Source organism: Eucyclogobius newberryi, unplaced genomic scaffold, assembly GCF_026437365.1.
Source record: "Eucyclogobius newberryi isolate DKJ021-1_F unplaced genomic scaffold, fEucNew1.0.hap1 SCAF_14, whole genome shotgun sequence".
NCBI lineage: Eukaryota > Metazoa > Chordata > Actinopteri > Gobiiformes > Gobiidae > Eucyclogobius > Eucyclogobius newberryi.
The window spans coordinates 18535723-18559607 of NW_027315768.1; the positions used below are offsets into that span (position 1 = coordinate 18535723).

At 40.4% G+C, this 23885-nt stretch overlaps 4 protein-coding genes and 1 non-coding gene across 10 annotated transcripts; 2 read left to right on the forward strand and 3 right to left on the reverse strand.

Annotated features, from left to right (window-relative positions):
- Positions 1 to 589: 589 nt before the first annotated feature.
- dcaf6 (ddb1 and cul4 associated factor 6) lies at positions 590 to 14041 on the reverse strand. Of its 6 annotated transcripts, none has more exons than XM_072444673.1 (21): positions 13656 to 14041; positions 12783 to 12844; positions 11316 to 11408; positions 11055 to 11240; positions 10872 to 10985; positions 10012 to 10147; positions 9650 to 9861; positions 8880 to 8973; positions 7395 to 7514; positions 6859 to 7146; positions 6487 to 6696; positions 5808 to 5867; positions 5161 to 5320; positions 4911 to 5014; positions 4509 to 4842; positions 4370 to 4411; positions 3807 to 3945; positions 2250 to 2406; positions 2079 to 2167; positions 1237 to 1342; positions 590 to 1100 (listed from the first exon to the last, which is right to left on the reverse strand). In XM_072444673.1, the coding sequence occupies exons 1-21, from the start codon at positions 13741 to 13743 to the stop codon at positions 1042 to 1044; spliced, it is 2853 nt and encodes a 950-aa protein (XP_072300774.1). In that variant the 5' UTR covers positions 13744 to 14041; the 3' UTR covers positions 590 to 1041. The 6 variants fall into 6 exon arrangements, with proteins under 6 accessions (XP_072300774.1, XP_072300775.1, XP_072300777.1 ...); XM_072444674.1 differs by having other exon boundaries at positions 4370 to 4399; positions 13656 to 14040; XM_072444676.1 differs by lacking the exon at positions 5808 to 5867 and having other exon boundaries at positions 13656 to 14040.
- A 1826-nt stretch (positions 14042 to 15867) lies between these two features.
- Positions 15868 to 17550, forward strand: mpc2b (mitochondrial pyruvate carrier 2b). The gene is made up of 5 exons (XM_072444681.1): positions 15868 to 16156; positions 16840 to 16880; positions 16943 to 17027; positions 17138 to 17249; positions 17319 to 17550. Exons 1-5 carry the CDS (start codon positions 16063 to 16065, stop codon positions 17368 to 17370), a joined length of 384 nt encoding a protein of 127 aa, XP_072300782.1. The 5' UTR covers positions 15868 to 16062; the 3' UTR covers positions 17371 to 17550.
- A 283-nt stretch (positions 17551 to 17833) lies between these two features.
- Positions 17834 to 19423, reverse strand: rpl24 (ribosomal protein L24). The gene is made up of 6 exons (XM_072444680.1): positions 19348 to 19423; positions 19146 to 19221; positions 18728 to 18838; positions 18307 to 18443; positions 18100 to 18163; positions 17834 to 17955 (listed from the first exon to the last, which is right to left on the reverse strand). Exons 1-6 carry the CDS (start codon positions 19350 to 19352, stop codon positions 17875 to 17877), a joined length of 474 nt encoding a protein of 157 aa, XP_072300781.1. The 5' UTR covers positions 19353 to 19423; the 3' UTR covers positions 17834 to 17874.
- Positions 18500 to 18683, reverse strand: LOC140360087 (small nucleolar RNA SNORA23). Its single transcript, XR_011926901.1, has one exon. It is a non-coding gene; the product is annotated as a small nucleolar RNA SNORA23 (small nucleolar RNA).
- Positions 19424 to 19466: 43 nt separating the features above from the next.
- cep97 (centrosomal protein 97) lies at positions 19467 to 23526 on the forward strand. Its single transcript, XM_072444679.1, has 11 exons — positions 19467 to 19738; positions 20439 to 20581; positions 20670 to 20828; positions 20916 to 21017; positions 21087 to 21200; positions 21270 to 21436; positions 21519 to 21683; positions 21770 to 21930; positions 22004 to 22619; positions 22708 to 22783; positions 22861 to 23526. Exons 1-11 carry the CDS (start codon positions 19702 to 19704, stop codon positions 23338 to 23340), a joined length of 2220 nt encoding a protein of 739 aa, XP_072300780.1. The 5' UTR covers positions 19467 to 19701; the 3' UTR covers positions 23341 to 23526.
- Positions 23527 to 23885: the final 359 nt, after the last annotated feature.

Genomic DNA, 23885 nt, shown 5'->3' on the forward strand with positions numbered 1-23885 from the left:
TACCAAATTTGTTTTTCTTGCCTGTTTTAACTGATCAAAAACATTCTGGAAAAATGTTTCGATCATTATATTTCATAGACAAAAAGCTTTAAAGTATCAATACATCTACTTTTCTAGTGTTTTATTTACTAGCTGTGTCACGGCTATTTATTTCTCATGAAAAATCTGACAGCTCATGGTACTTTGCCTGGCCACATGGATATTTCAATTTCACACCTGCCCCATTGACTGTGCACATACTCGTACTGCACTTTTGGAAGATGCCACTTTTGTTAATGACAGGAGGAAATGTTTGTGACTTTAGGTACCGTCCAAGTGAAAGCAGTTACATGAAGGCTTAAGTATGCTATAAGAAAGAAGTTTAAACAGCCTTTGTTTTGTGTATAGAATTTATCATAAAGAAAGTATTTGCATTTGTTTAGCAATTGGCTTGAATCTTACCTCATTTTCTTATTGTATGGTACCTTTTTGTATTTAAGATATGTATTCCTAAGTCTTAATGTAACTTATATTTGTTACAAAAAATATGCATTAAACCTTTTTTACGAAGATCCCTCTGTGTTTGTGTGCTATTGAGAAAGGTTCACAGTTTTAATGCATTTGACTTTATTTTTCCAAACCATGTAAAAGTATTATTGACATTACCCTTTGGAGAGCCATTATGTTTTTTCTTACAGAAATTAAAGCATTCTCCATTTATAGTTTATGTAAACTCCGTTACATGCGTTAAGCCCTGGAGCAGCACACAACACTTTTAGTTTTGTGCTCAGAACCTCACACATTAACACTGTTCAACGCTCACTTCCTCCAAACAAAACAATATTGCACGTCAGTCATTGTACATCTCTCAATCAGAAGAACATACCACCATCCTGCTACTGCATTCACACAAACGTATACAGACACTTGGTAAGAAATACGTTTTAAAAAAGGAGGCTAGAATTTACACTGCTTTTCAAAAGGAGGTAATCTACACTAAACTTAACAAATCTTGGGTTTTTCAAGTGCTATACAACAAGAAAATCAAACTCAAAATTCAGGCTACTGCTCATCCTCATTTTCTTGTCCTGAACCTTCGGACCGGTCTCCCTCAATTCGATCTGCAAGACAGAGATGCTCAGATGCGAAAAAACATTTGGCTTTTTCCTTTACTTGACACTGTTCAGACATGTTTTACAGGAAAAGACAACCGCAAGTGCAACAAACTACTCATGTTTTTGTATTACGTGGCAATACCTGATCTGATGTGATTGAGGGAGGCCAGCATTCGGAGCATGAAAGAAGCAGGGACTGTGATTGTGTTTCTTGTTTCTTCCAGCATCAATTCATTTCGAGTGATTACCTTGAGGGGAAGAAGAGGACTTTACCAACAGGCAACTTTATGAGCCAATTACGGCTGTCACAACATAAACACGTCATACGTGATTGCGCTACTAAGGAAAAAGCTCAATACTGATTTCAATAACCACAACGATGATTAAAAGTACGGCTGCACAATATATCAACGGTATCTGTAACGCAATATTGGCTGACGCACAAATCAACATAACAACATCAATATTGTATCGCAATAATACCATTAGACATTTACAGTTTTTAAAATGAAAACAAACAGTGTGTTGCTTTTATATCTTAACCCTGATTTAATCTCGTTTTCGCTTCTGTTAAGTTTTTATTTTGATGCAGTTTGAATGAACATATTTGTTTTAATATAACTAAAATGATTGTTTCAAAAAGTATATTCAAATATCGCCAAATATATCAATCAATAGCGCCGCAATGAACAGTCTTATCGCCATCATTTCTAATACATAGCACTTCTTTTTATACAATTGAATGTGATTTACAACGCAGAATAAGAGCCATTTGTTTAACATCACCATGTGGTCATATACAAGTTCTGATAAAAATCAATATCATACAAAAACAATACAGTACATTTTAGTCCCGCTTAAGTCATGTTTTTTCTTTATCGATACTTCAAATTAAAATCTAGTTTCAATACCAGTCTCAGTATTCAGCGATTCCTTTGACTACACTGCAGCGTATAAGACATGTTTGAGAGCGAAAACAAATACCTCATTGGCAAGGACCCTGTTGAAATTTGGGGACTCCTCTCGTGGTGACCAAATTTTGATATCATAATCGATCCCTGAAGAAGCCAGTACTAAAAAAGAAACACAGAGAGGAAGCGTCACAAGCAGAGTTAAGCGGCGAGTTCTTTTTGCGTGAATATGTAATGGTCTCACTGGGGTCGTAGGGATGGGGCTGGAGGCAGTTGACCACATGGTTGTCGGCCTCCAGCAGCATGAGGTGCTCCGTCGTGTTCCTGTCCCAGATAAAGATGTGTCCACAGTCTGAACCGCTCATCACAAAGTTGTTGCCCCAGAAACAAGCCTCTTTTATCTGTACAAAAAAGTAAAATCAGACTAATTCAGTCATGACTATTACAAAAAACGTTAAGATAAGATAGAAATTAATAACACACTAATAAAAACTGTTATTCTAATCTACATTCAACAAGTAGTGTGCCAGTTAGTAAGTAAGTCAAAATCATATTTTCACAAACAAATATTAACCAACCGTGCTGGATTCGTATTAATCCATCACAGTTTTAATTCATTTTTTCTAATAATATTTTCAATATTACTTTCAATATTAATGTTATGAACAGAAAATAAACAGAATCATTGTCACTTAACACAAAAAGCATTCATATTTCTTCCTCTAATGTCCAAACTCAGAGGAACAGGGTCTTAGCTGTAGACCTCCCTAATAAAAGACTGAAGCTCATCACTGACAGTTAGAAATGACTGAATCTCGATTGAAATACGATTCATTGCACAACCCTTATTAAAAGCTTGTAAATGATCAGCCCTGATTTCAGCATACACGTCGTCAACAAAAGGTGCAAGAGTGTTCAAGGAAATGTGTTTTACTATTATTGAATTTAAATGACTTATTTATATATAAGCTACTATATTGGTTACAAATGTCAGCAGTTAATTATATAAATCTGCTTTATGTTTTTTTCTACAATTAAAAAGTAAAAAACACAAAACAAACTGCGCTAAAGACATGACTGCCGGAAGTACAACTCAGTTGTCATGGCAACGGAAGACCAAGCAACATGGAGACTCTCAGGGATTGTTTGGATGCTTTATTTGGTGCAAATGTTGGGTTGAGGTGTCAGCGTGAATGGAAATCTGATCACACGATTATTCTGATTGCAACAATGTGGTGAGGGGAGACGTTTCACGCTTAAATACAGGTACATAACGCTAAAAACCTAAAATAGTTACATAATAGAAGAACTGACATTTCAAATTTTCACAAAAAACCACAAACGCTGTGAAACCATTTAAAGGCGTAATGGACGATTTTTTGCCGATTTGAGAACTCAAGCGGAAGTGCGCATGCGCACTCCCCCGTGCGGACACACAAAAAACACACATGCGTTTGTTTATTAGTGCGACGGATCGCATCGCGTCTCCGTAGATTTCCGTCTCTTCTGAGTCAGCTCGAACAGTCTTTCTCCGTCTTAATGTTGTCCCGTACACTGAGGGAACTATATTATGATAGATCCATGCGCTTAGACACAGGGAAACATGCTGCTCTCCTGGGGACGAGCCACACAGGTGAGCAGTAGGTGCGTTTTATGATTGATATGTGGCAGGACTAATTGGCAGTCCACGTCACAAGGAAATGAGACTCAGATTTGGGCCAAAAATCGTCCATTCAACCTTTAAATTTGACATACATCCATAGGAAAAACTAATTCCGCCCAAATAGGGCTTAAGTTGTACCATTGTCCTGGAGTTGCGATGGCCCTTGTACACCATCTTGACTGAAGGCCTTCTGATGTTCTGCGTCTCACTCTCTTCCATCTCTCGTCGCTCTTTCCTGCGTCGGAAAAGCTCCTGGATGCGAGCGGCTGCAGAGCGCCTGTGAACAAAGAGAACAGTATAAATTTAAGAGCAAAGCCGGGAGGACAGACCACCCCATGCTGTTAGTGCTTCTCATGACCACCATGCTCAAAATCTCTGTGTTTTTGCTCATGTTTTTATGCTTCGCCACACAATGTAAAGCGACAAACACTGATAATGCACCATTTGAACTGAAAAATGTGTTTATTCCCATCAGTATGACACTGGTTGTAAGTGGAGAATTCATCTTATCATGTCGATGGCATCCATGCACATCTTTGCACATCAGATTATGACAGTTAAGAATAACCTCGGGTGTGGCCAGCGCTCACATGCACACCACCGTTGTGTTAGAGAATCAAACGTCAGTGCATCACTTCAGACGGTGCTCTCTCTGCAGCATTTTAAAAATTAGATGCTTTAGTGCTGGTGCAACATTTTACCTGATCATTCTATCTCCTACAGCAGATCCTCTGGAATTAAATCTATTATGTAGTGAAACAGTCATCAAAAAGACTTAAATATCAAGAGGTACATCGTTTAGCTTAGTGACGCCGTAATGCGTTGTTGTCAATTGCATACCTTTGTCCCTGTCCTCTGAACCTCACAGAAGGGATGAGGATGGGGTCATCGTCACTGTCGTCAGAGTCATGGTGGGGGCGCGTAGGCTGGCTCTGGCTCTGCCCCTGCCCCGCCTCCTGCCCCTCCTCCGCGGCGGGCTCAGCTCTTCTGCAGCCCCCAGACGTGTCCTCCTCCACACCCTCAAGCCGACTCCTCTCCTGGGGTGAAGAGGCCGCACTGCCCCCCTCAGCGGAGCCCTCGCCTGTGCCCTGAGCTGAAGTGCTGGGGGGAGTGCTGCCTGGAGGATCTGTGCGAGGCTCTGTGGATCCACTCTGCTCACTTGACTCAGACGACGCTACAGAGAAAAGCCGTTTAACGAAGTACACCGCAGCCAAATACATATTCAGTTTGACTGCCACATACTTGGTTTTGAAACAGAAACAGAACTCTCTTTTTCTCTGGTCATAGCCACAGACTCAGACGGTTTAGGAGCTCCACTACCCATTGAACTTGATGTACTACTACTCCTGAGGACAAACAAAACACAAACGATTAATTAGAATCAAGTTATGCTTTGTTTAGTTAGAAGAGTTCCAATATGCCAAAACTCTACTGTGTATTTTTATTTAGACCACATGTAGATGCTTCTGTCACAATATTGAAGGTGTATTACCACTCATCTGTGAAGTCAAGCTTGATGGTGCTGGTGGTGGTTCCCTCTGAGCTGTAGTGGAGGCTGAGGACAGGCTCGGCTCCACCACTCCGACCAAGACCACTGCTGCTGGGCACGGGTGCAGCCTCATCAGTTGTAGAAACTTGTGCTTCAGCTGCTCCTGTGGGCAGGGACCATTATTACACAGTGTTTTATAAAGTTTACTTTTCGACAAAACTGTGATATTTCCAGAAAGAGACGTGCAACTTTCTTTTGCATCACTTCACCCAAATACTCACAAAAAAAACATATGGGAACATGCAGAAAATGCAAATAGACACGGACAAACAAATCATCAAAAATGACAACAAAGAGTGATACAAATGCCACCATCTTCAACAAACAGCGTACATCTCAGCAGAGATCCAAACCCCTCCAGTTCATACTACGAACATGTGTGTTTTAGCCAGATAAGAATATTTAACATTCACGATATGAGACTTTTACCATTTTGCATTGTACTTATGCAGTATATAAATAATTTCCATGTGATGAAGATTTGATAAATAGGAATATTAATGGAAATGAATAAGAAACAGTGCTATGCAGAAGGAAAGAGTGTTAAAAGACTGGAGTAGAATGGAGCAGGTGATGAAGGAAAGACGCACCCTGCTGTTCATCAAGAGTCATGGATCCCAGCTGTTTGTTTACCACAGACGAGGGGGAATCTGCAACACAAACCAGACCAACGAATGCATCCACATGCCAACCCTCTGCACACACAAGCATAGGCCTACTGTTTAGTCAAGAAAAAAGGATGTCAGAAGTGTATGTACACTTTCATTTGAGCACCAGAAGAGTACCAAACCCATGATTGAGATTGAGCAGTTTCCTTCTCATCACTTTTTGAGGGAATGAGCCAGAATCAAAAGAGTATTCTGGACAGAAAAACCAGATGTATAATATCACAATCTGCATTTCTTGTTGAAAATGTATTCATCTCCTGGAAACAGACGCCATTCAGACAGAATTACACAATTTAAGTTATTATGTAAGGCATGATACTTTAAATTATTTCTAGTTTTCCTACTTTTAAAAGGAGAAGTGCTCATCACATAAAACATAATATGTATTTGGACTCTAGAAGAAAAAGGTGACAATGAAGGACATGCTTTGTGAGTGAAAAGCAGAGGCTGCAGCACTGTACAATGTTAAAGAGTTAAAGAGGGTTAGAGTTAGTGATTCATTATGCCCAAGTCCAGCTCGATTCTATTGTCTGCTTTAAGGTAAAGGAAGGAGCAGCCCACATGAGGAATGGTGGCAGAGGTGAGTACTCGGAGGGGTAACCTGCACTGGGGGGCCTCTGGGCTGCAGTAGTTCTTTGAGCTTGTCTCTCAAAGGCAGCAGAAGAAGCAGCAGAGGGAACAGAAGAAGACGCAGCAGCAGCAGCCGCTCGATGGCTCATCCCCGGAGGGTCAGCCAGTCGGAGCAGCCTCTGCAAACGCCTACACACTAAACTTATGGGCAGCCGATGGGGACCGTACTCTGACAAAGAGGCTGAAGGGGAGAGTAAATGTACCTTTAGACAAAGACTGACAGAGAGGAAGGGCAGGAGTCAAAAACAAGAGGAAGGAGAAATCACTAAGGTAGAGAGTGGAGTGGCCTGACACACACGTTCACCCTCGTACTGCACACAGTCTGTGCTCCTGTGCGTCTCACCTGACAGCGCTGGTTCAGAGGTGGGTGCTGCCGTCAAAGTGCGCATCCCAGTGGTGCCCTGACTCTGCTCAGGAGAGTTGGGGGAAGACGTGGGCGGGGATGTGGAGGTGGAAGGGGGAGGAGCCGTAACTGCAGATGAGGAAGATGAAGATGTGTTCCGTGCTTCAGCAGCAGGAGCAGAGGAGACCTCTGAAGACTCTGGGTCTGTGGCTGCTGCAGCTGCCCCTGTGTCTGACCCAGACGCAGCAGCAGGTGCACTCGGAGGACCTTCTGGACGAATAGCTGTTCCTTAAAGAACACAACAAATAGGTGTTTTACTTTCAAAGCCCTCTTTGTGGCAGCTCATGTAAAAAAAAAAAACATGAAAGTTTTTGCCAACATAGTTGAAGAAAAAAAGACCCTTGTTCTTGCTGATTCTCTGGTTTATAGGCCAAAAATCATAATAAAATGGGTCAACAGAACAAGTTCAAGCGAACAGACCTGAGCCAAGATACAGAACCAACTCATTGAAAGGTGTGACGTTTCTATTGATTTACCTCTGGGCCGTGACTGAGGTCGAGTTCCTCTGCTGCTTTGTGCCTCACTGGCTTCTTCAAACCATCGGGACAACATGTCCGACATCCTCTGCATTAGAGACACATTTGGGCTTTGCTCCCCTGTAAAAACACATTGTAGATACAATATATAGATGATTATTATTACAGATTATTTCAGTTTGGCCTTTTATTCTAATATCACAATTTCTTTAAAGGTGCCATAACGTGCTTTTTTTCACGTTTTGTAGTCTATCCTAAGTGTATAATTGATAATAATAAGGGTTGTGCAACACCCTTAACATATAGATCTATATATATATAGATCTATATATATATATATATATATATATATAGATCTATATATATATATATTATATATATTATATATATTATATATATTATATATATTATATATATAATATATATTATATATATATATATATATATATATATATATATATATATATATATATATATATATATAATATATATATATATATATATATATATATATATATATAATATATATTATATATATTTATATATATATATATATATATATATATATATATATATATATATATATATATATATATATATATATATATATATATATATATATATATATATATATATAGCACAAATAGCAATGTAAGAAGGTTAAAAGCTCTGAAAAGTCGATTTTGCATGTTATGGGACCTTTAAGAGTACAACTTACATGCATTTGTAATGTACATGTACATTATAGTAAGAATAATGTAAATTTGCCAACCTGGTTACATATTTTTTCACATTTAGTTGCACCCAAAATTTTGTTTATTTGAATGTATTTATTTTTTCCAGTTTATTTAGTCTTAAAACTCCTAATTGTTTCTATTATCCTTCTACTGCTTTCTGCTTGCTGTTGCAACACTACCATATCCCCACAGAGGAAGCAATCATTTTGTTCAAAGGCCTGTATTTGACTTTTATTTCTTCTAGTTCTTCTAGTGGGAAAATTCCATTCACTCCATAACAGTGTGTTACTACCCATAATGAACTCAAATATGTTGTCACGTTAGAACCTGCTTATTCATACTATATTCACATTTATGATAAGCACAATCTTGCATAATCTCCGGAAGGCTCGTCCTGACCTGACAAAATTCAAACATCAACTTTCCTTAAATAGATAAGCTCTGTATTAGCTGCACTCTCTCGTCTCATTGCTGTATAAACGACTACAGCTTCCATTCCATCTATTAAATGTGTAGTAAATGTAAACTATAAACATTGTTCAATTGATTGGCCAGGTTTATTACTTTATAAAGTTTCAGATGATGTCTCAAGTTTCTATCTGAACCATATGGAAACAACTGCTTGTGACACTTTGTAAGTGTGTAAGTGAGTTCATTCTGAAACATGTTCTTCTTTCATGGTTCAAATCAGGCACAGGCCCTTTAATGAATTCAAGAACATTATCTCTGACCAAAGACCAGTGTTTACCGTCTCTCTCCCTCTCACTCTCGGGGCGAGCGCGGGGCCCAGTATCAGACCAGTCTCCTCTTAGACGCAGTCGTTTGACCGGAGGCTGCCTCAGCTGTGGAAACACACACATAGAAAGATTAGAAGTTTGTCACTCAAACTGGGGTCCAAAATAGCCCTGCTGCAAGAGCAAAACACCCCTGGTCTCTGGCAGCGTCCGCTCAGAACCGACACCCCTGACTGAGGACCCCCAGGTCTCTGTAGGGTAACACACAGCGACAAAAATAGAAACTTGTCTCAATAGAGAAGGAGGCAACAGCACATTTTTTAGATATGGCCACAAGGCTTTGAAATAGAGAATTGAAGTAAATGTTCACGAGGATGACATCCACAAAAGCAAAGGGAGAGAGTTTGTTCCCCAATATTGCCCTGGACTATTTATGTGGGTAGTGAAGCAGCTCGTTCTGTATTTGGAAAGGAATGTGTATGATGGCTGCATCTCCACACAGCTGCACCCACCACAATGCTTTAAAACTCTGACATCGTGATCCAGCACATTCAGTCACATGTTCGTCTACAAGTCATCGTTAGCTCATACATTTTACAGACTGAAATCCCCTTTGGAGAACTATAGTAGTCATAGAACTGGGGTTAACGCTGTTAAACCAGCCGTGAGTCTTTATCATGTCACATCACTCACCATCTACATACTGTCTTCAGTGTAATTTTCTTGTGTTGTAACAATAACCAGTCTAAATTGTGTAGTGGTAAAAGACAGGTAGAGGCCTCACCTCCTCCCTCCTCTCCTCTGAAGGACCCTTCAGCTCTCGTGCCTGGTCGTCTTTGGGGTCAAACAGATAGATGTAGTCAGAGGAGTAGCTGACCAGCACCTCCTGACCATCCTCACTGTAGCACAGGGAGGTCACTCTGCAAGACTTATTGGATAGATGAGCAGGAACGAACCGCACACACATCCCTGCATTCACACGCCCCATGTAGTTTCCTGAACAAAAGTTTATGCTTTGTATTAGGTCAAATATTTAAAATGCATTAATTTGTTTAATAAATGATCAAATAAGGCAATTGACACCTAATGTAGAAGTAATGTAGAAAAGTAGTGCATTAGTTCCTATCTGGGAGATGTTGCACTTACCTGTTGCTCTGGTTCCCAGCATGCGCCTGTCATAAATGCGCACTGAGCTGTCAGAACAGCCAACAGCCAGATAGAAGGGCATCAGTGGAGAGATGGAGATAGAGGTGGCTGCCCTCCGACAGTTTATCAGAATGTCCTGAAAAGCACAGACAATTAAGAGTCAATTTAATTTACATACCACAAGAAACAAAGTGGAGAAAAGATTGTATCGGTATGGTAGATTAGTCACAGGTATAGAGGTGTACCAACTTTTAAGCTCCGATATCGATACTTGGGCTTTGGTAACTGATATCAACCGATACCAAAGATTCCTTGAAACTACTTCAAAATGTTTTTGTTTTTAATACTATAATGATATGTGAATAATATTATTTGTACTCCAATTAAAGCAACTTTACAACAGCAAAACAGATTAATCCGTAGGTTCTGAGCTTTAAAATTAGGTATTACATGTCAATATTTACTGGGTGTAAGTTCATAAAAATGTGTCTGCGTCAGAGCAATATTAGAAGATTGGGAGTCGATACCTGATCCATGAAATTTTCCAGTATTTGCATAGATATTGATACTGGTATCGGTGCATCCCTGCAGATATTCGGCTCTTGCAGTATGAGAAGGTGCAGTTGGGTCCCTCACACATGTACACACACACGTACACACACACACACGTACACACACACGCACAAGCACACACTACCATCAGGCGTCCGGCTCAGTCTGTGGTCTAGTTTCTAGTCTATAGACAAAGCGGTTTACAAAGACAGTAGCTTTGAAGAAAAGGGGATTTGGATGTCATGTGATAAATAGCATTAACAAGCAACAGTATAAACACAAAAAAAATGGATTTATGATGGTCGTACATCTTTACAGTCTTCTTTTGTGCAACTTGTCTTTGTGCGGAGATCAAACCACCGCACAGTGCCATCTTCTCCACACGACAAGAAAGTGTAGGGGTCATTTGGTACTGTCATAATCTAAAACAAACACAGAGGTTATATGGAAATTACATAACAGAGCTGCATTTAAATAAAGCAAAAGCTGACCTCATAGGCGGTTCCATAATGACAGGTGAACTGGCACTGCCTGTTGAACTCGGGGCTCTTCTCTGTGTGGGTGTAATAGATGACGCCATCTCCAGAGCATGACACAATCTCCTGATCGTTTGTATGTGGCATGAATTTTGCACTGAAGATATTTGCTCGATGACCTGAACGTATAGACTTCTTAACCTGATCATATTAATTACATGGGAAAACAATTACTAGTGAGAAATGCAAACATCCAGACAACTCAATATGATGTACCTGTTTATTGTATGGATTTGAAATAACCAAAAAGGTGTCGTCAGATCCTGACAGAAGGTACTCTCCTGTATCATTCCATGAGATAGTGTTGACCTGCACAGATCACATGCTTGTTGAGGTTGAATCACAACTTTCAATCTTTTATGATGGCTCTAGAGCAGTGCGTCCTTCACATACAGTAGTTGACACATTTCATTTTCTCTACTCAGTTGGCAGTGGATCAGTGTCACAGAAAAAACCTTTCAAATATAGATTAGAACAAACAAACCAAATAAAAAAAATGCAACAATATAAACTACTTCATTTATGACGACCCAATCAGTAATTTGTATATTCCGACAGCTTTTTATCAGGAGCACACCGACATTCTGTCTCCAGGGCCAAAAATATTCACAATCATTTTAACCAATCCAGTGATAATTTTGATTGCCTTTGGGTTTTCTAATACATTTTAAGCAGAAAAGAATATATAAAAACATTATATAGAGAAACCTGAACAATATTTACAAATTAAGAGTAAGCCGATTATAGAATGTAAGAATATATGAATGTGATGTCTATGCAATAAAACATTGTTCCCCTGCACATGGCACATCTTAAAGGCGGTATGGACGATTTTTCGGCGATTTGAGAACGCAGGCGGAAGTGCGCATGCGCACTCCCCCGTGCGGACTAATACAACACACACGTGCGTTTGTTTATTAGCGCAACGGAGCGCATCGCATTCCACTTCTGAGTCAGCTCGAACTGTCTTTCTCCGTCTTCATTTTACCCCGTACACTGAGGGAACTATATTATGATAGATCCATGCGCTTAGGCACGCGGAAACGTGGGGATGAGCCTGACGCGGCTGCAGGTGAGCGGTAGGTGCGTTTTATGATTGATACGTGGCAGGACAAATGATATATCCACGTCACGAGGAAATATGATACAAAATTTGCTGAAAAAAATCGTCCATACCACCTTTAAGTGTCTGTTTATAGTAAAGATAACTACTTTAAAGCACTCCTGCATGGGCTTTCTCACAGTACTCTGTTTTCCCTAACAATAAAAATATACACAATGAGTAGACCATAGTACTACTATGCTATTATAGTTTTGAATATGGTTCTACATTTTGGGATGGGTCACACAGAAAAAAACTTAAGATTTACATCCTCACCATAATGCTTATGTTAACGCCGCCGCAAAACAACAACCACCTGTGTATATTTTGTTGTGAATAAGCTAAAGCAAGTGTAGCTCTCCTGTTACAGATCTGTGCTTGGTCTGAGGAGTGTTGATACAGCAATGACTGCTGATAGAGTAACAAGACGTGTGAGCGTAATGTGCGCTTCAGGTTTCTCCAGACACAACCTGACCAAACCAGAGCTGCCTTCAGCATCAGTACTTCATAAACAAACTGTGGAAATGCAACAAAAAGGGTTCAAGTTCTCATGCAACAGCAGGGAAAAGAAGGACACTTACACAGCCATCGTGGACATTGAGGGTGGATTCAAGTTTAAGCCTCTGGACAAACTCTCTTCTACCTGCAACAGAAAAAGGAAGCTGTTATCATCCTGTTATCATGCAGTTTTTCTTTGTATCATCTGTGAATAAAGAAATGTTGCAGAAGTATTTGTAACAATGAGGATTTATCCAGCAAACAAAACAGGCATAATTGGAATTGAAGGAGTACATAATGTAATAAATCTAAATGATAATCAAACTTTAATTCATACTTTTAAAAAAATTAAAATGATGCAGAAAAATAAAAATAAACTTAAAAACAGAATACAAAAGAAGAATTAACAAAACATTAGTTGTGTTTCCTTTGTTTTATACACTTTGCTTCCTTGGCATGTTTTATTTAATATTCCTCATGGAAATACAGGGCAATAACCTAATCAACAGTTGGAGAAATGCCCTTCTAATACAAAGGATCATTTTCATCATTGCACATCCCTGTAGCACCCACCAAAAGAACCCCCCACCCCTTTGTGCCAAATATATCCTCCAAGAGCCCTGCCAACCTCACTATGACTGCGAGTCCTCAGCAAACACGGAACAGCACAGAGCACATCAGGCTAAAAACAGCACACACAGGACAGAGGGGACTGCTTTGCTTGATTACTTTGACACACACTATTTCAATTGATAAAATGAACAATGTTTTGTAAACATTAGTCTCTGACTTGGAGCTGCTGCAGAGGATTTGGACATTTTTAAACATCGACAAACAAGAGTGCTGCAGCTACTGTGTTTTTGTAATGCATAGGTTTATGCCCCTAAACGGACTGAACTACAGCTGCTATTATTGTTACCATTAGCCTTCAAAGTAATACAGTGTTGTGTCCTTACCCAAATAGTTGGTCCTGATGGTGTAAGGCTCGTTGTATCCAATTACACGTTTATTGACGTCCCAAACCAGGTTTCCCGAACAGGACATTGTAGCCGAGGGGGGGTTTTCGTTGACAATAACATTGAAACTAAGCTAACCCTTTTCTGGTGATGTCGTCTTTTATTTATTCTCGTTGGGATTTTGCCGTTGGCATTTAGTCCAGAAAAAGCTAACACTGAAGAGCGAAGTGTGACGCTGACATCTCTTGCACTAAATCGACCCTGTTCTTCCAGGCTGTGTCCTCCTAAGCTCACACTGACAGTCGCCTCCTGTCCGGCCGCTAGCGCCTGTCCTGCACTGTCCTGCACTGTCCTGCGTTTGGCCTGGTGCGTTTCTGCAAACAGCGGTCAGCTGTGAGCACACAACGCGATAATGTCCGTGTTTTGGGTTGGCCCGGAATCTGTGCGCTTGATCTGTACAGCGGGGCCGTGTCAGACGGGTGGACCCCAGTGTTTTTCATTGTGTTCATGTAATTTACAAAGCCACCGTGGCTTTAAATACATTATGATGATGAGTTAGAAAATATTACGCTCATAAAATTTAATATTACGTATGGATGAAAATATAACCCCTGTCTTTGCTCAAAGACATAGATCTTCTACAAAATCACGGCATACGCCGGGTGACAAATGTTACAACCCTAGGTCGACCAATCATTGGAGGATTCTGACAGAAACAACCAATCGGAGTTCAGACAGCAACTTGGCCCGCCCCCAGACGATAGGTTGCAGAGTAAAGTGACTTTACCACAATAGATCAAGAGATCCATGGACTTTAATAGCGGCGTAAGCATTAGCATGGTAGGGTCGCTGTGACTGGAAGGTAGTGATGGGCAAAGTAAAGCCTCATCAAACAGCAAACCATTTGAACCAAACTTTTCGAGGCTTCGAAACACAGTTCGAAACACTTTTCCAGATTGATATGTTTTAGTACTACTGCATCCACAGTTGTTCGAACCACATTTTATGTGCTATGTAACAGGGATATTGAACTATTGGCTATTGGCATGAGGCCATATTATCGTTCTCACATGTGATTTTGATCGCAGTCTATGTGGCCCCGTCTGCCAATGCTGAAAATGCTTGTGAAGCACTGCTCTCCTGCACTTGTAGGCTGCAAACACAGCCCCCACAGGCTCTCTTCCTCGTCTCTGGTGACTTTAACCACGCTTCTCCCTCTTCTGTTCTACCAACATACACCCAGTATGTTACCTGCCCCACCAGGAACAATAGAACATTGGACTTGTTTTTTGCCAACACCAAGGAGGCTTATTCCTCTTCCCCCCTCCCTCCCCTGGGCAGCTCGGACCACAACCGTGTACATCTGAGGCCTGTGTATGAACCCATCGTGCGCAGGCAGCCTGTGGTGTCCCGTGAGATGAGGATGTGGTCTGCTGAGAGCGAGGAGGCTCTGAGGGACTGCTTCAGCACCACTGTCTGGACTGAGCTTTATGACCCACATGGGGAGGACATCAACATCAACACCATCACAGAGTACATCACGGACTACATCAACTTCTGTTTTGAGAACATTGTTGATCTGTTCTTCTGTATCTACCTCTGTATCTACCTGCGTTGCACCAATGAAATTTCCCCATGTGGGACAATAAAGGAATATCTTATCTTATCTTAAATAACTATGCATTTCAGTTGTGTGTATTATTGATGCAACTGTGTTACTAGAATAATATAGTTGATAAAAGCAAGGATTATTTTTTGTTTACATTTAAGGTTTATTTAAAAATTGGCCTACAATTTCCTTCTGGGGAGGGATGAAATGTATTTTATTCAATTTATTTGTGCTTTTTATTATTCTCTTATTATTCTCTAACATTGGGAAAGCAGCGAAATCCGAGAAGAACAAGGCAGCTCTTGACACAAAAAGGAGTAATTTGCCACACAGACCTCGGACTTCAAAACTCTGTCTGTAAGACCAGCGCGCGGTCTGATAATATAATAGATCTATGGTCTTGACAGTGTGAGAAAGTGACAAAAACTCCAGTGAAACACTAGTGGAACAACAGAGCGGTTCATGAACCGCCTGAGTCTTGAGTCACGTGACAAGTTTCCTGAAACAGTTGCGTCACGTGATCAGCGCTTTGACGCGTTTGAATGACGTGTAAAGCAATCGATGCGCATGCGCTTCGGGACTTTGAAACACTGTTTTGCTGTGCCAAAAGCCTGACGGCCATCGCTACTAGAAGGTCAACAGTAGGACGGTCACATCCTCGGTTTTCTTGTCTTTTCGCTGTAGTTTTCTGCACCTCAATACTCGGGATAGAGGAACCTTCAAGCGGTATTCAAGATATTTTTCTTGCTAACTTGAATGAGCTAGTTGTGTATTTGTTTTCTATACGACTGTAATATCATGGCTGCACTTAGAGCTTCGTACCACAGGATCTTGGACAGGATCGAGCACATACTGCCTTCCAAACTGAGACCTATTTACAATCACCCAGCAGGTAATGTCTTTATTTGTCTTGATACATGTAAATGTGATCATTGTCGGTGCTGCTGTACATCTGCACTTATATGTATGGTGCGACATCGAGTTTGATTTGTTTACAAATGCTATCAGTTATTGATTGACTCTAAATCTGCCTTGTGTGCGTTTTCCAGATTTGTTATTGTACATGAATAACTCGAGCTTTTGTGAACTAATAACGTTTTAAGGTGCCTTTCATTCACTCACCCTCTGTAGTGCCCAGAGAATGTATTATGAGGATGTAACTCACGTCACATTCACCCAATTAACTCGAAGAACCAATGTTCGTTAAAATTGAATGCATAAGCAAGGAGGATTCAGAGTTTGGCTGTAATCTTCTGATCTTTGTTTGGTCTGAAGTGAATGTACTGGGGCTATTACACTCAAGGGCAACTTTCTGATCAGGTGAAAGAGGTGGTGACAAAAAGCAGGTGACACGTCCGTCTGTTTAGCCTGCAGCATTTAGAAAGTAATTTAAGATACATTTCTTAAATAAACAAGTCGGATCCACTTGTTCCAGCTTTGTTGTGCGTTTCAGTATTAGTAGCAGCTCATTCAGCTACTGCTAACAAAGATGAAAGCTCTAAACTGTATGTTAATGCATACACGTAAACTGGGAGTGACGCCCTAGATGACAAGCAATTTTGTTTTGTTTCTAAGGTCCAAAAACGGTTTTCTTCTGGGCCCCCGTGTTTAAATGGGTATGATTTATTGTCAAGTGCTGAATCCATCATAAACTAATCTAGTTTAAATGTCTTTGCAGGGACTAGTTTTTGCTGGTTTGGCTGATATGAATAGACCAGCAGATAAATTAAGCACATCTCAATCAGCAGTACTTACAGCCACAGGTGAGATGGAAACATCTGAGTAAATATTGAGGACTGTGTGCAAAGTCATGTTTTGCAAATATTTCAAACTCACTAGTTACTGATTACCAAAACATGTCCATTCTCCTCAGGGTTGATCTGGTCCAGATATTCCTTGGTGATTATCCCCAAAAACTGGAATCTTTTCTGCGTCAACTTTTTTGTTGGTGGTGCAGGTATTTCACAACTTTACAGGATCTGGAGGTGCGTTTCAAATTGACATGTGCTACTTGTTGAAGGCACACTGTTATTAATATTAATCTTGTGTTTCAGGTATAATCAGGATAAAGCGGCAGAAGAAGCAAAGGAGGCTGTAGAGTCCTAAATGCTACCAACTCTGGACTGAAAAAAGAAACTGGGCACTTGATCTGCCCCCTCTTTAACACTTCTACATTCACGTCTAACATCCATGTCATGATTGTTTTTCACCATATCGCACCAGTTTCCCTGATGGAAATATTGGTTTCCTTAGGGTGAAATAAAAGGACATTTGAATTGTTTAAAACATTGTCATTAGTGCACACTTGTTTTGTGTACATTTATCTTCAGAAACTTTCCATCATGGTGCAATTTTTGACAGGTCCTAAAAGTTTGATTTAGTAACAACTTTGCTGCCTTATGTAAAAAATATTAGTGTTGAGCCCAACAGTCATGTGTACATGATATTGAATTAAGCAGCTGTGGCTACACAATGGTGAGATGAAGACCTGTTGCAAGTGCAACAGTTTATAAAATCACAAGCATATTTTAGCTCTGTACTTAACACCAAGAATCTACTGGAAATACCATAATGAGAAAACACAAGTTTATTAACCACCAATATAAACTCTTAGCGTTTTCCGCCAACACGAGGTGCACTGATCTTCATGGGCTTGGCGATCTTGGGTTTCTGTGCAGTCTTTGCTGAGGTCTAGAGGTGGAAAAGATTTAGAACAGTTAAAATATCAAACGGCAACAGGACAGATCAATTAGCAGAAGGTTTCAGCCTATTGTATGTGCCACATGTTCATAAACAGTATAGACAGAATTATTCAACCTGGCATAGAAATCCTACCTTTGCACTAGCTGTAGCTGGCTTCTTGGTTGCCTGCTTTGCCTTTTTTGCCTCCTTAGCAGCTCTAGAGGAAAAAGGGCATTGTTAGATATTTTTGGGAAATTTCATTGCACATGAAAAGCACAATTGCTTTCAAACTCAAATATAAACCAATGGGAATATTGATTCAAGGGATGTACATCAAATTCTTCAGATGTGTGAGGTTACCTGATGGCCTGCTCCCTCTGGGCTTTGCGCACCTCAGGTTTCTGGTTCCTCTTGGCCATAATATCGGCAAGGGAAGCCCCTGTGATGGCCCTCTGGAACTTAACAGCACGGCGGGTACGCTTCTTTGTCACTTCCTCCTGTTAATGAAGAGCAGTGACGACAAAATGTGAGATTGATTGGTGAAAATTACAACTTGTGTTGGAGAGTTTGGAGGCTAGCCAATGGTAATAAAGTCATTGAAGACAGTCAAAGGCCAGTACTATGATCTCCTTATTTCTCTGTGGCTACAGGTGTGGAGTGAGCGCTACTTCACAATCTGCAAAACACAGACTCTCAGTAACACATGACCTGGACCAACACCAAGCACACCGTCCACCTGCTGCCACACTTGAATGATGGTCAAATAGTACAAGTTACTTACAGACTGACCCTTCTTGTGCTTACGCCTGTAGAGCACAGTCCAATTGATCTGTCTTGGATTCCTTTTAGACAGGAAAGCAGATTCACATTTGGCGTTCAGGAACTGGAACACCTAAGTGAACATTCATACAGCCATTCAACAATGAGTACAAGCATTTACTGCGACAACAGCATTACCATTAAAAATAAACTGCAGGGATGGGAAAGTCTAAAGATGCATGTTAACTTTACTGACAGTTTGTCAAAATTATTTGTGATGCTAATGCTAGCACACTCGTAACACTGAGGATGTCTTAAGCAGCCAACAGCGGGGCTTCTTCTCGATTTTGATATACAATTAGTCATAATAGGCTACTTCTAGTCTAATCTTGACAATATAGAAAGCACAGTAAAGGCAGACGAAGACCGACAGACATTACCTTTCCGTCTATCCTGGCGTATCGGCGGCCATGGCCCGGGTATATTTTGTACCCGCTAAAACTGCACAACTCGACCCTAAAAACAACAAATGGTTTACGTAAGCAACAGAAACGTGGAAATGCCCAACATTTAACACATTCAACATCACTGTGGGATTTTAAGAACACTTTGATGGCTTCAGATAATATTCTGTACACTTACTTCATGGTGGCTACGAGAGGGCACCAACCGGAAAGAACGAGATCTGCGGCGGAAACGGAAATACAGACAATCGTCAACAATATTTATACATTTAACACATAGTTGTAGCGCTGCAAGAGTTAAACTGACACATGCATGTGTCTTATACTGTACATATAAATTATAGAGTCAGTTTTGATAGTGGCTGGATTCACTCTCCACTGAATCTGTACCTCAGAAAACTACATTTCCCATAATGCTAGCTAAATCTGGCTACTTCCGCCTGACTTCCGCGCGTCTCGTCTTCACAACACAACTAAAAACTAACGAACGCCTACGTTACTAGTGGAGTTGGCTCATTATTACGGTGAAAAGATGGGTGTTTCGGATTTACACTCCGATTCAGCATCCGGTAAGTGCTACACATACAATGTTTTATGGCTGTTTGTGTTAATGTGAGCTTGTTTGTAAAGATTTCTCCGTGAATAATGGTATAACGTTGAATTAGCATCATCATCTTGTGTTGTTTTGGGGGATCTTTGAAAACATTTTATCTGTCAGATTTACAGTCAGGTAATGCCACTGTTCCATTTGTGGTTGTAGCGCGAGGACTGTAATAACTAGACATTTCAGGTGTTCGGATACTGGTTTGGCCCATCACCATCAGGGATGCTATGCTATGTCCAGGTGGGTGAAGAGAACGGGGAAGTACGGGTCAGGGGCTTTATTGAATCTTGTCTTCTCTGACTGGATCGATCGGATGTTCTCAGTTTCGTTGTCTTTTTTTCCCATTTTAGTGTTTTATAGCGGTTGGTATCCAAGTGTTACATTACCGCCAGACTTTATTCTTTAGACTTTTTATCATTTAGACTTTATTGTTGTCGTCACCCGCACTACAGCGGAAACCACGGCAACAGCACGACCAGACAGGTTCCACAGAGAATCCTTTGTACTGTGGTGATATTTTTTTAAATGTTTTGGGCATAATAATAAACGTTGTGTTACTTAATCTGACCCTCTCCTCCTCTCCTTACCACAAACACTTTATTAACAAGATGCTATATCAAAGTGCACCACTGATTCAATTGTTTTTCTATTTGTCAACCTTGCAGGACTTGTGGTGGATCTTTCTGCCAAGGGTTTACAGAAGCTGGACCACAGTTTCACATGCTCTGAGGAGACTCACACTCTCATTCTGGACCGAAATCAAATCATGAAGCTCGATTATATGGAAAGAAATCCTGGTCTTCAGCAGGTAAGTTCTTGTTCAATGTCGTATCACTTTTTTTTGGGTCTGTGACACTACATGGCATTGTCTTCCGTGTTTTTGCTGTTTTCCCCAGCTGTCTGTAGCCAGTAACCGTTTGGTGAGAATGATGGGTGTGTCTCGATTAACTGAGCTCAGAGTCCTGAACCTTTCTAATAACAGTATTGGCTATATCGAAGGGCTCAGAGATATGCCTTATTTGAAATGGCTAAACCTATCGGGTAACAATATTAAGGCAAGTGTATAAAAAAAAGCTGTTTATCCTATTTAGATATGTATATACCACATTTAAACATTTTTTTATTTTATTTTTACATTTAAGGTCATTGAGCAACTTAGCAACTGTGTTTCACTTCAACATCTCGACCTCTCTGATAATAACCTATCAGTTATTGGAGATTTGACCAAACTTGTTGAATTAAAGGTAAATGCACTGATATTGAGTATTATATGCTTTTGTCTGTAAAATGTAATCACTTGATCACGTTTGCAGACGTTGTTACTCCATGGAAACAGCATTACAACGCTCCGTACAGTTCCAGCACACCTGCCTGTTTATTTATCCATTCTCTCCCTTGCGGAAAATGAAATCAGAGATCTTAATGAGGTACATCATGGTCACTGAGGAGGATATTATATCCTTTGTGAAGACTGATTAGAGAGTGTTTACTTTTAGGTGTCATATCTAGCGCCACTTCAAGACCTAGAGCAACTGTCTATCATGAGCAACCCGTGTGTTATGGCCACTCCTTCATTGCCAGGGTTTGACTACAGGCCATACATCATGAGTTGGTGCCTGAACCTAAAAGTTCTGGATGGTTATCTAGTGTCCCAGAAGGAAGGGTATGTGTGTGTTTTGATCAATTATGTGTAGATCTGCCTGTGTTTTCTACAAGTGAACATGTTGAAATTTCTTTCATTTTAGTCTGAAAGCAGAGTGGCTGTACAGTCAAGGCAAAGGCCGTTCATTTCGACCAGGGCAACATGTTCAGCTGGTTCAGTACTTGGCCACTGTGTGTCCTCTGACTTCCTCACCTGCTTTGGAGACAGCAGAAGATGCAAAGTTAGAGAAGATCTTGAGGAAGCAAAGGTTAATTTTTTTTTTGTTTTTTTTTTTTGAGAAAACTTAAACATCACTCTTTATAAAAATAGTAACTTTCAAATTCTTCCCGTCAGGTTGCACCAAAAACAGCTCTTAGAGGAATGTCGAGTTGGTTGTCCCAGCCCGCCTCGTCCCACTCAGTTAGATGTGGAGACGCACGGAGCCTCACTGTCACAAGAGGGAGCCAGAGATTTGCAGAACACAACACCCACTCTAAAATCATCCCAAGAGACAGGTAGGTGATCATGTTTAAAAGATTTTGTGTTCTATGTCTTTGCTTTATTTTAATATATATTTTCCCACTTTAGAGCCAGTTGTGCAGATAAATACCTGGGTGAGCTGTGATGCAGCCCATGCGTCTCCACCAGTGAATCACAGCCTTAGACTTGATGACTTGCCAATCTATTTAGAAGATGTGCAGACGGATGAGGATAAACTTAACAGTAGTGTGCTTTCATCTGAGTCCACATTTGTCCCATTCAAATCTGAACTTGAATCCCACACTGGTCCCTCTGACAGTGAGGATGAAACGGAAACATTTGAACCTGACTCTTTGGCTCAAAAAATCTCTCAGCCCAAAAGGCACAACTCCAAGATGGAGCATCATTCTCCTTTGACCACAAAGCAAGATGCCAGTGCGATTGCAGCTCTTCTAAACAGTAATGCTAATAGCAGTGGCTTGCCACAAATTGTGGCAAAACCTTCTTATGAGAAATGTCTTAGAATTGATGCTGTTGAACACACAGAAGACCACAAACATCACTCAAATTCAGTGGATGCTCACAAGGCTGCTATTAAAATACAATCTTGGTGGAGAGGTCTGTACACACGGATTTTAAACTCTAAAGCCAAAGAAGTGCGAAATGAAATGCGACTGAGGCGAATGCAAGACCACATCCTGTTTCTGTCAGAGAAATTAGACCGGTAAGTTAAGTATTTGTCTATGATTATAATCATGTTTTGAAGTGAACTACAAAATGACCATACAATAAAATGTTAATATGTTTTAAAGGGCACAACAGCTGTATGAAGATGAAAGACTGAAAAGAATGGTACAGGAAGAAACTGTGAAGTTTTTGTGGACAGAGGTTTGCGTTGCTATATTCACTTGTAAGGAATGTGTAAAGCAAAATGAACGTGCTTTTGTAACATGTTTCTCTTGTAGCTCCAGTCCATGCAGCAGTGGAAGCTGTCTGTGGAGGATCAGCTTGCTTCCATTACTCAGACAAACCAGAGCCCACTTTTGCGACCATGTGAAGCTGCATCACATGTTGCTTCCAGCACTGAAAACCCCCCTAGCACCGACGTATCCTTCCCCGACTCTGGCTTTCAGTCAACAGTTGCACCACATGTTGCTCTGGAGGACAGCTTCTTGAGCAGTGGCACCACAGACTCTTTGAAAACAGTGCGAGCTTTGAGTCCTGGTTTAGTTTGTACAAATGCAGGAGCCGAAAGTCCTGACTGCAGCCTCTTGGAGCAGTATTTGTCCTCAGTTCAGCAGAGAGAGGAAGAGGCAGAGGAAGTGCTCAGCAACACATCTGAAACGCCTCAACCATCCTCCCCATTAGATCACAGTTTGAAAGCAGCTGAGCAAGACCTATCGGAGGAGAAAAGAACTGCAAGCACAGAAGGGACTCTTAAATAGGACTTGGTGTAACTCCATTACAAGATGTGCCGACCCGATTGCTGACCCAGATCTCAAATAACAGCGCTCTTAAAATACCTGAAATGTTTAGCGTGTGGTAGCAAAAGCCAAATAAAGCCAGCTTACTTTTAATGTACTATTTATTTAATTTCACTGTACAATTAATTCCACTATGTACCCATTTAATGCTTAAGAAAATAAACCAATGTAAGAACAACTAAAGAGCTACTTGAATGCTTTAGTTAACATAAGCCACAGGTATATAATTTATATTTTAAAAGGTTTAAATCACTTTCGCTGTCAAATTTGTTTCATCAACTTTTTAATTCATTATTTTGTGTATTCATTTTTATTTTTCTAAATTCCATGTGATTGTTGAGAAAACTGGCTCCAGGACAGGCCCTCATGTGGGAGTGTTTAAATATATAGGGACCAGAATATTATTGATAAGAAACCTGAAATTGACTTGGTAGTTTAAGGTACACTTTACTGATCCCGGTGGGGAAATTCATCATCTGCATTTGACCCATCCTACAACCCACGCT

What these genes read in the sequence shown, in the direction of transcription:
- dcaf6 (XM_072444673.1), bottom strand. Translation starts at nt 13,743, where the DNA reads ATGTCCTGTTCGGGAAACCTGGTTTGGGACGTCAATAAACGTGTAATT. An exon ending in ATCGCAACTCCAGGACAATG is followed by an intron (nt 2,407 to 3,806) that starts GTACAACTTAAG and finishes TTTTTTGTACAG; the next exon opens with ATAAAAGAGGCTTGTTTCTG. An exon ending in CCTCAATCACATCAGATCAG is followed by an intron (nt 1,101 to 1,236) that starts GTATTGCCACGT and finishes TCTGTCTTGCAG; the next exon opens with ATCGAATTGAGGGAGACCGG.
- mpc2b (XM_072444681.1), top strand. Translation starts at nt 16,063, where the DNA reads ATGGCTGCACTTAGAGCTTCGTACCACAGGATCTTGGACAGGATCGAG. An exon ending in TATTTACAATCACCCAGCAG is followed by an intron (nt 16,157 to 16,839) that starts GTAATGTCTTTA and finishes TTTGTTTCTAAG; the next exon opens with GTCCAAAAACGGTTTTCTTC. An exon ending in AGCAGTACTTACAGCCACAG is followed by an intron (nt 17,028 to 17,137) that starts GTGAGATGGAAA and finishes CATTCTCCTCAG; the next exon opens with GGTTGATCTGGTCCAGATAT.
- rpl24 (XM_072444680.1), bottom strand. An exon ending in CAGAGGGAGCAGGCCATCAG is followed by an intron (nt 18,164 to 18,306) that starts GTAACCTCACAC and finishes TTTTTCCTCTAG; the next exon opens with AGCTGCTAAGGAGGCAAAAA. An exon ending in CAGCTACAGCTAGTGCAAAG is followed by an intron (nt 17,956 to 18,099) that starts GTAGGATTTCTA and finishes TTCCACCTCTAG; the next exon opens with ACCTCAGCAAAGACTGCACA.
- cep97 (XM_072444679.1), top strand. Translation starts at nt 19,702, where the DNA reads ATGGGTGTTTCGGATTTACACTCCGATTCAGCATCCG. An exon ending in ACACTCCGATTCAGCATCCG is followed by an intron (nt 19,739 to 20,438) that starts GTAAGTGCTACA and finishes TCAACCTTGCAG; the next exon opens with GACTTGTGGTGGATCTTTCT. An exon ending in AAATCAGAGATCTTAATGAG is followed by an intron (nt 21,201 to 21,269) that starts GTACATCATGGT and finishes GTTTACTTTTAG; the next exon opens with GTGTCATATCTAGCGCCACT.